This window comes from Colobus angolensis, unplaced genomic scaffold (genome assembly GCF_000951035.1).
Source record: "Colobus angolensis palliatus isolate OR3802 unplaced genomic scaffold, Cang.pa_1.0 Scaffold268, whole genome shotgun sequence".
Taxonomy (NCBI): domain Eukaryota; kingdom Metazoa; phylum Chordata; class Mammalia; order Primates; family Cercopithecidae; genus Colobus; species Colobus angolensis.
Window position 1 is genome coordinate 4461645 of NW_012115910.1, and position 14765 is coordinate 4476409.

The window sequence follows — 14765 nt, forward strand, 5'->3', positions numbered from 1 at the left end:
GGTTGCTGTCAACTCTTTGCATCCTTAGGTGGTGGCAAGAGGCCTAGAAAGTTCTTTGGAGTCTCTTTTATTGTATTTTATTTTTTGGAGACAGAGTCTCATTCTATCCCCCAGGCTGGAGTGCAGTGGCACGATCTCAGTTCACTGCAACCTCCACCTTTTGGGTTCAAGCAATTCTCAGGCCTCAGCCTCCTAAGTAGCTGGGATTACAGGTGCCCACCACCACACCTGGCTAATATTTGTATTTTTAGTAGAGACAGGGTTTTGCCATGTTGGCCAGGCTGGTCTCGAACTCCTGGCCCCAGGCGATCCAAATGCCTCGGTCTCCCAAAGTGCTGGGATTACAGGCATGAGACACTGCACCCAGCCTCTGGATTCTCTTTTATAAAGATACTCACTAATTGCATCTATGAAGGCTTCACTCTCATGACCTAATCACCTCACAAAGGCCCCACCCCTTAAAACCATCACATTGAGCTTAGGATTTCAACATACAAACTTTGGGGAGACATAACTTTCCATCCCTAACATGACTCAAATAGTATCTATATAGTCATTTCTAAATATACACGTATTTAGAAATTTCTAAATAGCCAGTAAACATACAACTGACTTGGCCTTGATGTAACTGTTTTCATTTTCTTTTATTTTCATTCTACATGACATACTTTGGGTAATTATAAAATAATTAAAATTAGTTGATAAAGTGTGGAATTAGAATAAACTAATTTTCTATTACTATCTAAGCCATGAAATGAATTAGGAGTTGTTTTCAGTGAAACCTCTTCTAGTTTTTAAAGTGCATTGTCCAATTCCTTTTTATTTTGTCAAGATTTTAAAAACTTAAAAAAAAATCTTCACATTGCTTGTGCCTTGCATTTCTTTAAATCTTGTGTTTAAACATCATGTGCTGCTAGTTGCTAGTCATTTTCTCTATCCCCTACACCAGACCCTCTCTTTCTCAGGAAAGGATATCCAGAGGATCGGGTCCCAGTTAGTCAAGGAGATATAAGAGGAAGGCTAGGAGGCTTTCTGGGAAACATTTTCTTTTTCCAAGAGAGAAGTGCTCAGAGGGAAAAGGTCCTTTCTCAGTTTGGCTCCCTCTTTGTGTTTTAGATCTGGTCGTGTGAGGCTGCCTGGCTTGGATTGTGAGGGCATCTCTCGACAATGAGGTGACAAGCCTAGGGAGGAAAATCCACAGGTGAGAAGGTGGCAGAATGAAGAGATGGTCCTTCACGACTTCTTTGAGTCACCAGGCCCAGATTTCCCGCCAACCTCCAGTCTTCTTGTTATGTGATCTGGTATCATTATTTACTGCAGAGGCCACTGAGTGGCTGCTCTGTTACTTGTGTCTGAAAATTCAGTTCACTAAATTAATCAAAATACGGCACCCTTCTTTTGAAACCTTGCTCCAGAACAAAGTGGAAGTTAATGATGGAGTGCTTTTCAAAGTTCCAGGGAGGTGTCACTACACAGCAGAGAGCTGTCCAAAGGAATGTAGATGTTGGCTGCGGGGAGATCTGAGCTCCCGGATTCAGTACTCTCCCTTATTTTATCTTAAACATGCTTGTCATTTTTTCATGCTGCTCTATGCGGTTCTTCCAGCCAGGGAACATTGCTGAGCACCCGCTCACATGCTGTATGGAGCGCAGACTGCAGGGTGCGAGGGGCGGAGGTGAGACGTGCTAGGCCCGAATTCAAGAGGGGGAGCAGCCACAGGCCCCGCAAGGCCGGGGTAGCCTGTTGTAACGACGTCTTAATCGCTGACCTAAGTGGATCCGCTCCCCTCCCGCCGCCCGCTCCCTGCCTGCAGCACAGAAGGAGGGTGGCTGGCTCTCCCCGGGAGGCGCAGGTGAGTCACGCTTTGCCCTCCCGATTGGGCGCAGGTGAGCCACGCTTCTAGCTCCCGGGTGGGCGCAGCTGAGCCACGCTTTGCTCTCCCGGGTGGGCGCAGCTGAGCCATTGTTTGCTCTTCCGGGTGGGCGCAGCAGAGCCACGCTTTGCTCTCCTCGTTGAGCCGCGGCTGGCTCTCCGGGTGAGGGCAGGTGAGCCACGCTCTATGGGAATCCTCCGAATCTTCATTCAATTTCCATCGCCTCCTTGTATTTATGTGGGAGGACTTTTAAAAATGCAGCCTATGCACAATGATGTAATAAGCGTTTATCGAACACCACCGGTCGGAGCTGGGGCCCTGGTGCTGGTGACCTGGCCCAGGTGCCACGCCCACGCCCCGCGCGCCGAACGCACGCACGCACGCACGCACGCACTCACGCACGTACGTACGGCGCGAGCCCAAGGGCGACAGCAGCGCGCAGGCGCACGTAGGTCCCCGCGCTTTTCGGAGGCCGCCGGCGTCCCAGACCGGCCGCAGGTAGGAAGAGGTGACGGGAGGCGGGACAGGGGCGCTGCTGACTCCTGTGGAGCATCAGGGTTGGGGCGTAGGGGAGAGGCGGGCGTGTGCCTCTGGAATGCTGAGGGGTCGCCGGGCGGGGGCTTCGCGGGAGGCCGTGGGAGGCGGGAGCCAGGCAGTGGCCGTGCCCTTTTGCTTCTGTCTTAGGGGAGGGTGGCTGACCCGCTAGCCCAGAACCAGACTCATCCAGGATTAGGAAGCTGGGGCCCGGCATGGACAGCAGTCTCGGGGCCAGGTCTGCGGACGGCTTTCTTTGGCAGAGCCTGTCCGGGGGCGGGGCCGCTTACCGCAGGCATTTACCCGGCTCAGCGGGGCTCTGGGCGCCCATAGCGGGGGTCAGTCAGCTCCCCTGTGACCCAGGCAAGCTCTTAATCTCTGTGATGAGAAAGAAGGGCTCATACCTTTCAAGGGTCATTGTGAGGAATCGGAAGCAGCAGTATTTTATAGAGTATTTTCTAACTGCTGAGTCTTCTGTGTAGTGCTTGGCAGAAGTAAAATACCTTGTCAGCTCAGTGATGTTGCTGCGCTTCTTTTATAGGTAACAGAAAGACATTAAGAGATTTTCCTGCAGTCACTGCTGATAGAGCCAGGATCTGAACGCAGGCAGCCTGGCTCCAGACCTTGTGCTCTTAACTTCTGTTTTGCATCAAGAATAGAGTCCTATGAAAGGCCTGTACAGTGCTTGGTACTGAGTAGGCACTGCGTCAGTATTTTATAGCTGTTATTCCAAAGGACACTGTATTCTAGGTACTAAGACAATGTAAATGGAATGGAAAACAATTCCTCCCTGCAGAAGCCAACTATCTAGTTAGGAAGACGGTTAATCACATTATTAAAATAATCAGAACATTGGCAAAATAAAGAAGATTGAAATGCAGTTCATATGACAGTACTAATTAATCATACTTTTTAGATCTAGGAAAGGCCATAAAGGTTAAATTGTCTTGGAAATGGTAAACAAGACAATGGTTGTATCACTGATCAGTGATGGCCAGTTTTTCGTTATCCATATTTGTCATTTAAATGATTGAATTGAAAGGAAGAAGTAAGACTTGGAAGATGAATATTGAAGAAAAGGTGAATATAGAAAGGAGAAGGGGTTTATTCTGAGAACAGTGACTAGAACTCTGAGGTATGGTAGAAATTTCAGGATAACAGATGATAAAGTGGTATGAAGCCATGGAGAGGAAGAGAATGATAACACTAATTGTAAAAGTTTGTGTCGGCCGGGCGCAGTGACTCACGCCTGTAATCCTAGCACTTTGGGAGGCCGAGGCGGGCGGATCACGAGGTCAGGAGATTGAGACCATCCTGGCTAACATGGTGAAACCCCGTCTCTACTAAAAATACAAAAAAATTAGCCGGGCGTGGTGGCGGGCGCCTGTAGTCCCAGCTACTCGGGAGACTGAGGCAGGAGAATGGCCTGAACCTGGAAGGCGGAGCTTGCAGTGGGCCGAAATCGCGCCACTGCACTCCAGCCTGGGAGACAGAGAGACTCTGTCTCAAAAAAAAAAAAAAAAAACAGTTTGTGTCAAGTGTTTTCTCAGTCACCTTTCTTTCAGTTTCTCATTTCCAGTATTGTATAAATGAGTTTAAAATCAAAATGGTATGGTGAAAAAAAGGATGAACTGCTTGGCAGGAGAGGTCAGATCTAGTTTTGACTCTAGCTTATTTAGCTTTACAGCTTTAAATAAATTACAGTGTCTTTAAAGCTCTGGATCTTAAGTTTTCTTGTTTTTTTTAAACAAAAATTTATGAACACCTACTTACAATGTGACAAATTCTTTGTAAGGCATTATGGGAGATAAAATTTGTATTAAACATGACTTTTGCACTAAAAGAACCTGTTGTTTATTAAGCTGTACTTACAAGTAATTTGAAAGGCAAAATTTCAAATATTTGAGATTTAAGTAGGATTTCTTGGTTTTCACTTAATTGAAATACTGTTAGGAAACAAAAAATTTCATAAATTTTTCTTGTGGATATGTAAGTAAATTCTATATATCTAGCAATGTGATACATCCACAGTTCTGTTTAAATGTAACTTAATGTGAAGAAACTTATGTGAATAACTTGACAGAAGAAATCTAAAGTAAAAGCATTTTACTAGTAGGCTAGCTTGTTCTCTTATTTCATTTATTGTAACATATTCTAGGGCATTCTGTTTAGGGTGATGAACTTATTCATGAATAAGTTATTAAAGCCATTTAAATATGCCATAGTTTAAATTTGTGATCCATGCTGTTCAATCTGTGACCTAGGATAGCAGCATCAAGGAGCATTGTGTACATGCAGAAGTGCATAGTACCTGGATTGACACTGCTCGTGTTCCATTTCTGGTACCATTCATAACTGACTGTGTGATCTCAAGTAAGTTCTTTAACTCTCTCAGCCTCAGTTTCTACATTTGTGTGGTAAGGATAATGATAGTTTTCAGATTATTTTCATATTCATTATTTGATTTGATTGTCCCAATGGTTCCTCTCACTTTGCAGATAAGAAAACTGAAGAACCAGCTGGGCGCGGTGGCTCACGCCTGTAATCCCAGCACTTTGGGAGGCGTTGGCGGGTGGATTACCTGAGGTCAGAAGTTCGAGACTAACTAATATGACAAAACCCCATCTCTACTAAAAATATAAAAATTAGCCAGGCGTGGTGGCGGATGTCTGTAATCCCCGCTACTTGGGAAGCTGGGGCAGGAGAATCACTTGAACCTGGGAGGTGGAGGTTGCAGTGAGCTGAGATAATGCCACTGCCCTCCAGCAGCCTGGGTGACAGAGTGAGACTCTGTCTCAAAAAAAAAAAAAAAAAGAAAAAAAGAAAACTAAAGAACCGTCAGTGATAGTAAAAAGTTCGCTTAAGCTCATTCAACTAGTTTCTTTTACAGCTCAGACTTAAACCTCTTGTTCATTTTGTTTTGCTTTATGTATCTATAGTTCCATTGTTCTTCCGCATTGCTTTTCTTTTTCTGATTAATTTTAAATCCTTTTCATCTAAACCTTATGAATGCTTTCCCTACAGATAAAATTATGTAAAACAATTTAACTCAAATTAATTATTTAATCAAGTCTTTAGTATTGAAGACTTTGTATTGATATGTCTTGAATACTTACAATCTATAGTTAACTAGATATTTCTCTTATAACCTGTCCTTATAAATCCACATTATAAATACAAAGTCCAGTGTCCCTTCCTTCAGATTAGCAGATATTTAAAAACTATATTTAAAGTATTATGTCTTTGTTTTCTTCATACTGATTTTCATTTTTATTGTTTGTTATAGGACCTCTAAAATGCAGACCTCCAGCTCTAGATCTGTGCATCTGAGTGAATGGCAGAAGAATTACTTCGCAATTACATCTGGCATATGTACAGGACGGAAGGCAGATGCATACCGTGCACAGATATTACGCATTCAGTATGCATGGGCAAACTCTGAGATTTCCCAAGTCTGTGCTACCAAACTGTTCAAAAAATATGCAGAGAAATATTCTGCAATTATTGATTCTGACAATGTTGAATCTGGCTTGAATAATTATGCAGAAAACATTTTAACTTTGGCAGGATCTCAACAAACAGATAGTGACAAGTGGCAGTCTGGATTGTCAATAAATAATGTTTTCAAAATGAGTAGTGTACAGAAGATGATGCAAGCTGGCAAAAAATTCAAAGACTCTCTGTTGGAACCTGCTCATGCATCAGTGGTAATCCATAAGGAGGCCACTGTCTTTGATCTTCCTAAATTTAGTGTTTGTGGTAGTTCTCAAGAGAGTGACCCATTACCTAACTCAGCCCATGATCAAGATAGGACCCAGGACTTCCCAGAGAGCAATCCTTTGAAACTCCTTCAGAGTGCCCAGCCACCTATGGTGACTAACACTGCTAAGACTTGTCCTACATTCTCAGCATCTGTAGGTGACTCAGCCACTGCAAAATTCCACGTCACACCGTTGTTTGGAAATGTCAAAAAGGAAAATCACAGCTCTCCAAAAGAAAACATAGGACTTAATATGTTCTTATCTAATCAGTCTTGTTTTCCTGCTGCCTGTGAGAGTCCACAAAGAAAGTCTTTTTATGATTCTGGCACCATTGATGCACTTTCCAATCCCATACTAAATAAGGCTTGTAGTAAAACAGAAGATAATGGCCCAAAGGGGGATAGCAGCCTGCCTACATTTAAAACGGCAAAAGAACAATTATGGGTAGATCAGCAAAAAAAGTACCACCAACCTCAGCGTGCATCAGGGTCTTCATATGGTGGTGTAAAAAAGTCTCTAGGAGCTAGTAGATCTCGAGGAATACTTGGAAAGTTTGTTCCTCCTATACCCAAGCAAGATGGGGGAGAGCAGAATGGAGGAACGCAGTATAAGCCTTATGGGGCAGGGCCTACAGAACCAGCACATCCAGTTGATGAGCGTCTGAAGAACTTGGAGCCAAAGATGATTGAACTTATTATGAATGAGATTATGGATCATGGACCTCCAGTAAATTGGGAAGATATTGCAGGAGTAGAATTTGCTAAAGCCACCATAAAGGAAATAGTTGTGTGGCCCATGTTGAGGCCAGACATCTTTACTGGTTTAAGGGGACCCCCTAAAGGAATTTTGCTCTTTGGTCCTCCTGGGACTGGTAAAACTCTAATTGGCAAGTGCATTGCTAGTCAGTCTGGGGCAACATTCTTTAGCATCTCTGCTTCATCCTTAACTTCTAAATGGGTAGGTGAGGGGGAGAAAATGGTCCGTGCATTGTTTGCTGTTGCAAGGTGTCAGCAACCAGCTGTGATATTTATTGATGAAATTGATTCCTTGTTATCTCAAAGGGGAGATGGTGAGCATGAATCTTCTAGAAGGATAAAAACAGAATTTTTAGTTCAGCTAGATGGAGCAACAACATCTTCTGAAGATCGTATCCTAGTGGTAGGGGCAACAAATCGGCCACAAGAAATTGATGAGGCTGCCCGGAGAAGATTGGTGAAAAGGCTTTATATTCCCCTCCCAGAAGCTTCAGCCAGGAAACAGATAGTAATTAATCTAATGTCCAAAGAGCAGTGTTGCCTCAGTGAGGAGGAAATTGAACAGGTTGTACAGCAGTCTGATGGGTTCTCAGGAGCAGACATGACACAGCTTTGCAGAGAGGCTTCTCTTGGTCCTATTCGCAGTTTACAAACTGCTGACATTGCTACCATAACACCGGATCAAGTTCGACCAATAGCTTATATCGATTTTGAAAATGCTTTTAGAACTGTGCGACCTAGTGTTTCTCCAAAAGATTTAGAGCTTTATGAAAACTGGAACAAAACTTTTGGTTGTGGAAAGTAAATGGGATTCTTGGAATCAAAAGAAGGCATCTCTGTAGTACAGTCTTTTTTTTTTTTTTAGCATAGAAAGTTGGGGATGTGTTAATTGTGTTTTTTAGAATATATTCTGAATGAATGCTGTACTTCAAATAATAGCTCAGATTTTATAACTGATTGACATAGTGTATGTTAATGTAAGTTTTGCTCTCCAGTGATTACCTGATATGTAAGCCTATTTGAACAAAGTGAGAATGAACTTTTGTTTCTAAGAAGTCTTTCTCTTGAAGCTATATAACATGAAAAGTGAGCTCAAATTTTTTTTACTTGAAGATTACATATAAAGTTGTATGTGATTAATATTCATCTTTTATTGAAGAAAGTGCCTTCTGATGGCCACATAATTCTTAATGTCGGCTAGTATAATGGTTTACATTTGGACAAAGTATTGCTTAGTGTTATTTGAGTAGATTTAAGATCTCACTAAAAGCTAAAGTGCCAATTTTTACTTTCTTCAGTCAATTTGTTACCTCTTTTATGGTTATTAATTTTTATCAGGACTAACATTTTCAGAAATAGCAAGGTGTGATCTAGTATTAGAGATATGTTCACAGAACTGAAAGCTTAATTAAGAATGTTGGTTACTTTCAGGGAAGTGAAATATTTTATTTGACACTACAGCCTGTAATACTGCTCTCTTTCAAAAATAAGTGTTTTCAGATTTTGTTTTATGAAACATGTTCATTACAGTGAAGCATGTTTGTTACAGAAATATGAGAAAATAGAGATAAGTAAAAAGAATAAAAATCACTGTTACCCTACCACTTTGCGGGACATAGTATTAATATTTAAGCATAGATTTTTCCAGATGTTTTGTTTTATATAGCAGTAGGATTATATAATGTATTCTCTCTTGTAGCCTGCTCTTTGAAGCGTATCTTTACTTTCCATGTTGACATAAATGTCCTTTTATGATTGTCTAGGATTCCATGGATGGATGGACTATAATTGAGTCATCTGGTAGAGTGCATGTAGGACAGGACACTAAGTTGTTTATCTTTTGTTTATTGTAAAGGAACTATGTGGGATGCGTTTGGTGATCTTTTTAAAAAATGTATAAATTTCTTGAGTAATTCTTGGATTAAAGAATATGCACTTTTAAATGCTTTTGGCTTGCATTCTAAATTGTCCTCTTGAAAAAGTAGTTCCTCTGTAAAACTCCATCTGCACTGAGTCAGAGCTGTGGCAGCATTGGGCAGGAGGCAGTTTTCGTATTTGTTGGCATTCTTTTTGCATTTATTCAAAAAACTGAAGGTACTAAAGGTAGAGCAATGAACAACACAAATATCCTTGGTCTCATGGAGGTTACATTTAAGTTCTAATGTTTTCTCTTGTGAACAGTGCAATTTGAAATGACAAATTGAAACACTTAGTTGTTGAATTTAGATAGTTTGTGTATGTACGGTTAAAATTTTTATCCTTGGTTTGCCTTCTGTTTTTATGTTAAAAGATTGTTGTTGCAATTTTTAGTTTTTCCCTTTGTAATATGTGATTGTCTTTCATTAGAATTCATTTTTTGTTTTGTTTTGGTTATTTTGAGACAGAGTCTCGCTGTGTTGCCTAGGCTGGAGTGCAGTGGTGTGATCTTGGCTTACTGCAACCTCTGCCTCCTGGGTTCCAGTGATTCTTGTGCCTCAGTCTCCCTTGTAGCTGAGACCACAGGTGTGCACCACCATGCCCAGCTAATTTTTGTATTTTTAATAGAAATGGGGTTTCACCATGTTGCCGAGGCTGCTCTCGAACTCCTGGCCTCAAACGATCCACCCGTCTCAGCCTCCTGAAGTGCTGGGATTACAGGCGTGAGCCACCATGCCTGGCCTTTTTTATTAGAATTTGAATGTTAAACTTCTTGTCTTCAGTTCTTAGTTATATCTTTTAACATCCTAAAACATTTCACAATATTCATTACTGTCTTTATCTCTTTCTATTTATATAAACACCACTATAACCTTGGGTTCTTTGGTATTGATGTCAAGGAATTCTCTTGTTTTTCTTTCCTGCAGATCACTCCCACCTTCTTGGGTCTTACAATTACTGTAACTATTTAGATTTGTCAGCATTTGCCCTCTAGCTATTAATGTTTTATTTAGTTCTGTAATTTGGTCTTAATATTTATTATCAGTTTTTTTCAGTTACAGCTTCTGCCAGCCCTGACTTTAAGCTCCCTTGACCACCAACCACAGGGCCACTTCTTTCTATGGAGTTTAGAAATTGTGACAAGGAGAGAAAGTCTAGTTGGTTTAGCTCATCTTGGATTAGCAGAGCCTATGTCTCTGGTTAGCTCAAGAAATGGCCCTTCCTGAATTAAAGTCTACTATTCTGTTAAATAAGAATCTTAACCTGGAAGGAATAGTCAGGATATTTTAAAGCTGGAAAGAAAATTTGAGCTGGGGAGTCAACTGTTGTTTCTACGGTATACCACAGAGAAGAATTCTTTGTCTCAACACTTTGTGATTTTGCGTGTTTCTGAAGCAGCTGGAAGCTTACTGAAACTTTAAGATTTCTTACTCTTACCACATATGATTGTCTTCAATGATTGTAATAATCTTGGATTAAATTCTCTTGAGTGTGGCACTGCCTTGTCTTTAGCCATTGCTTCAGAAACATGAATGCTAGCCTGATATTTAATGTCTTTAAAAATTACATTCCCTTAGTAGAAATACTCATTTTACCAAACATGTCACTTGGTTATGGTATTAATGCTTAACAATTTTGATATGAATATGGTAATTCTAATTTATAATTTCAGGCCTTCTTAAATCTTTTTATTATACATCTAATAATATATGATCCCTTTGATAAGTATTCATTCTGTGGTAAATTTCTAATTTTTCTGAAATTTTAACTCATTTTCTCATTTCTAAAACATTTCTTAGGTCTGCCTTTCATATTGACAAGCTGGTCTTGATGGAATCATTATATTCTAAAGATCGTGGCCTGTGGAGCCAAATAGACCTGTTGAATTCTGGCTCTGTCATTTACTGGTGACTGTTGGTTACTTAATTATTCCAATCTCAATTCTAAAGTGCGTATAGTTTATATCTGTCTTGTTGGAGAGTGAGGATCAAATAGTAAAAGACAGATTTAAAAGGCCTGGTTCATGTTTTATGATTGTGCATCTTCTTTGAATCTGCCTTGATTTTGCTCTTGTTGCTGTGAAGGATCTTTTCAACTATTTTGTGTGGTTGTCCTAGCTCATTCTGCTTAATGTTTGTGGTATTTGCATCATATTATTAGAGATCATATGCCATCTATCTTTAGTTTTGTGGAAAAATTCTAATTCCAGAGAAATATCTCTTAGTTATGTTTCTCCTTTTCTACACTTTAGAACTTTTTTAAAGATCTGTCCCAGATTATTATTTTTCTCTGCTCATGCTTATATGTTATTTATTGGTCTCCATTGTTATTCCCCAGTGTTTTGTTTTTTTTTTAAGGGACACTTTACAGCCCACCTTTAGGGATCTGAATAAAAGAAAGGATTCTATCAAGGTCCATGGCAAAAGGACAGGTTGGCTAAAGATAACGTCTTTTAACTTCCTTCTTATGTTCCTAGTTCTTGTCCTCAGTTTGGGAGTTGGTGGTGAGGGAGCACATTTTAAACAGTTTAAGCAGGTGGGACCATCTTGAAGGTTTGGCCCAGCAGCCTGGGTGAATGGAGGGAGTCTTGGGAGAACAGATAAGATGCAGTCACCACTTTTAACTCTTGCCCTTAAAAAATACTTTTACAACACAGTTTATAATGGAAAGAGCATTAAAATGGATGTTAGAAAACTGCCAGTGATTCTAACCTTAGACAGTTTGTACGAACTCCCTAAGATCTGTTTTTTTAGTGATAAAAGGAAATTGTACTGGACAATCCTTAATGACACATCCAGATTTCTGTTGTCACTTACCAAAATATGAATTTGAGAATTGCGTCTAGGGTATCAGGTGCTGGGTACTGGGACGCACAAAACAAAGTATAGTCAGGTAAGGGCTAACTTTATTACTAATTTGGCTCATTATAAAAACAATGGGAAAACATGAAGAGAGGGCTTTATTAAGGAGTTAAGTCAGCATAGTGGACCACTTAATATATAATAAACCACTTAAGAAAAGGGGAAAAGGAAGTCCACATAAGGTGGCATTTTATAAAGGCAATAAGCTGTGGTTAAGGACACTTGGGCCATTGGTGTTTTGTGACAGCTGGGCTCAGGCATCTCAACAAGCAGTGGTGTGCCTGCTGACCAGCAGGGCCTGCCATGGCCAGTGAAGCCCAGCTATTAGAGCTCTCTCAATCCATTTCTGCTCAGAAATGTAGAGATGGCAGGGAAAACATAGCTAAGTCCCAGGTTCCTCAGATATGGCCAGGGCAAGCACTCCCATACTACAACAACCTGTGCAGTCAGTGAGTCCAGAGCAGCGGCCTTGTCTCCTCCTTTGCTCACCTTCAACCACTGTCCTGGACTGTCAGGCCCCAGTTCTCATCCCCAGGTGTGATGAAGCCATGCGGTCCCAGAGAGGGAGCCATCCACTTGGTAGTCCCATGCTTTAGTGTCAGAGTTGCACCTTACCTTTGTATCCAAGAAATGCATGCAGCTCAACTTTCCCTTAAAAGGCTTCTAGGAAAAAACTACCCCAGCATTTTTTTTCCCCTAGAAGAATATATCAGCTTAATAAGAAAAGGTATAGTATCAAACTTTTCATTTAAAATAGTGGCCTAAGCCACAAATTTACCTTTCCTGCCCATATGTGCAAAATTTTCATTGAAATGAAAAAATACGCACTAAGAATAAATCCAGCGTGTTGTTGGAAAAGAGAGAAGGTTACCATTTTCAAATACGACAGGTGTTTCTGGAGGCCACAAGGCAAATGGTGTTGGGTTGTTGGAATCCCTGAGCTGAATAATGGCTGTGAAAACGCCAGCTGAGATTGGTTATTTCAACAGTGCCTGGGCTGTACCCCTAGCTTAGGCAGCAAAATAGGCTGCGGGCCAGTGGTCTGGTATCTGATAGGATTGCCAAGACAAGCCTTGCAGAGCTCATGCCCCACTGTTTCTTATGGAGCCACTGGGAAGTGGAGTTCCCTAAATTGGGGGAGTCGTTTACAGTTACCTAGCTTTTGTGGGCCCTGCAGCCTGAGAAGTGAGTCAGGGTGGCAGGTACTTGGTTGCCACGTTAGACAGAAGCACAAATATTTGATGAAGCAGTGGAACTTCTTGATGTAACTAACTCCTGTCTCAGTAACTTTTTACCTGCTTCCACATTTTTTTAAGGGTCGACCCCCACTTCCTACAGTTTCTCTATATCCTTGCCACTGACACATGCAGGCTTACGCCAAGACATAAAGGAGGTCATGCTGACGCCACAGTTAACACATCTCTGTCCACAGCTGGGCAATATGAAAGACAATTGCTAAGGAAGCTTTCCCCTGTCAGCATAGTGATCACTTTTAAAGTATACCTTAACATTACCTCCCCTTGTAAAAATCTTCCAAAAGATTCCCATCTAAATGAAAATAAAATCCAAATTCCTTCCTAGAGTCAAATATCATTTCTCTTCACTCTCCTTACTTTGCTTCATCCCACTGGATCTTAAGGTGCAACAAACATGCTTCTCATATAGGAAGTGTGGTAGGCAGAATTCTGAAGATGTTCCTCCAAGGGACCCATCCCCTGCTTATTCAGTCAAATCTAGGCACTGCTGGGAAGGGACTTTGCAGAGGTAATGCGGTTACAGACCTTCAGATAGGGAGGTTATCTTGAATTATTTGTGTAGGGCCAATCTAATTTCATAAGTCCTTAAAAGCAGAGAATGTTCTCTGACTGGTTAGAGAAGAGGAGGGCTGAAGAGGCAGAAGAAAGATGTGGCAGAGAGGACGTCCAAGATTCCAAGCATGAAAAGGATTTTCTCTGAAGTTGCAGCTCTGTGAAGCAGGAGCCCATGTGCAAGGGCTGGAGAGAAGTCTCTAGGAGCTGACAGGAGTCTCCAGACAATAGCCAACAAAAACCAGAGGTGTCAGTTCTACAACTGCATAGAAGGGAATTCTGCCAGCAACCTAAATGAGCCAGGAAGCCTCACCCAGAGATTCCAGTTGAGAATCCAGACCGGCTGACGCCTTGATTTCAGTCTTGTGGGACCCAGAGCAGAGAAACCGGTAGAGACTCCCAGACTTCTGATGTGCAGAACTGTGGGGTCATAGTGGTGTGGTTCTAAGCTCTAAGTTTATGATAGTTTGTTATAGCAGCAATGTGGGGTAGGGAACATTACACTGTCTGTTCTTGGAGTGTGGAAAGCTCTTACAGCTGCTTCTTCAAGTTAGTAAAATATAATTTCTCCAGCAAGGCCTTCTTTGACCACTGTGAGATAGCCTCCACTAACTTGAAACACGTACATGCCATCATTATATTATGCTACATTTTTTATTGGTAAGTGTTACTAACTGAAAATACTTATGCTTACTGTCTTTGTCTCTAATCCTATATCACACCCATTAGAAAGTTCTTTACAGCTAGGGACTGTGCACTTCACAACCATGCAAGATTCATGAGACTTCTGAAAAACCCAACATCATGAGAGGCACCCAGAGAAGAAGCAGAGTGATTCCCATCAAAGAAAACCATTGGTTCAGGAGACTAGAGCTTTAGAAAGTCTTGATCCCAGAAGACATGATAGCCACCAAATTAAAATAGGCAGCTATTGTATTAGTATATTGTTGCATAACAGTATCACCACAAACTCAGTGACTTTAAACAACACACATTAATGACCTTGTAGTTTCTGTGGGTCAGGCTTAGCTGGGTCCTCTGCTTCAGGGGCCCACAGGGCTGCAATGAAGGTGTTGGTCAGGGCTGTGGTCTCATCTGAGGCTTGTTGGGGAAGGATCCACTTCTCAGCTGAAGTGGTGGTTGGGCAACATTCAGTTCCTTACAGATGGCTGGACAGAGGGCCTCAGTTCTTGCCATCTGTTGGCTGAAGTTTGCCCTCAGTTGCTTGCCATGTAGGCATTCCAACATGGCTGCTT

General features: G+C 41.5%; 1 protein-coding gene across 14 annotated transcripts; it reads left to right on the plus strand.

Moving 5' to 3' along the window:
* Nucleotides 1-2281: 2281 nt before the first annotated feature.
* Nucleotides 2282-8871, plus strand: FIGNL1 (fidgetin-like 1). 14 transcript variants are annotated; one of them, XM_011947553.1, is made up of 6 exons: nt 2336-2371; nt 2949-3113; nt 4672-4780; nt 4906-4993; nt 5694-5859; nt 5975-8871. In XM_011947553.1, exon 6 carries the CDS (start codon nt 6037-6039, stop codon nt 7726-7728), a length of 1692 nt encoding a protein of 563 aa, XP_011802943.1. In that variant the 5' UTR covers nt 2336-2371; nt 2949-3113; nt 4672-4780; nt 4906-4993; nt 5694-5859; nt 5975-6036; the 3' UTR covers nt 7729-8871. The 14 variants fall into 14 exon arrangements, with proteins under 14 accessions (XP_011802930.1, XP_011802934.1, XP_011802932.1 ...); XM_011947545.1 differs by having other exon boundaries at nt 2296-2371; nt 5694-8871; XM_011947543.1 differs by having other exon boundaries at nt 2332-2371; nt 2949-3157; nt 5694-8871.
* The last annotated feature ends 5894 nt before the right edge of the window (nt 8872-14765 follow it).

Coding starts and splice junctions, on each gene's coding strand:
- FIGNL1 (XM_011947540.1), top strand. CDS start 5,704: ATGCAGACCTCCAGCTCTAGATCTGTGCATCTGAGTGAATGGCAGAAG.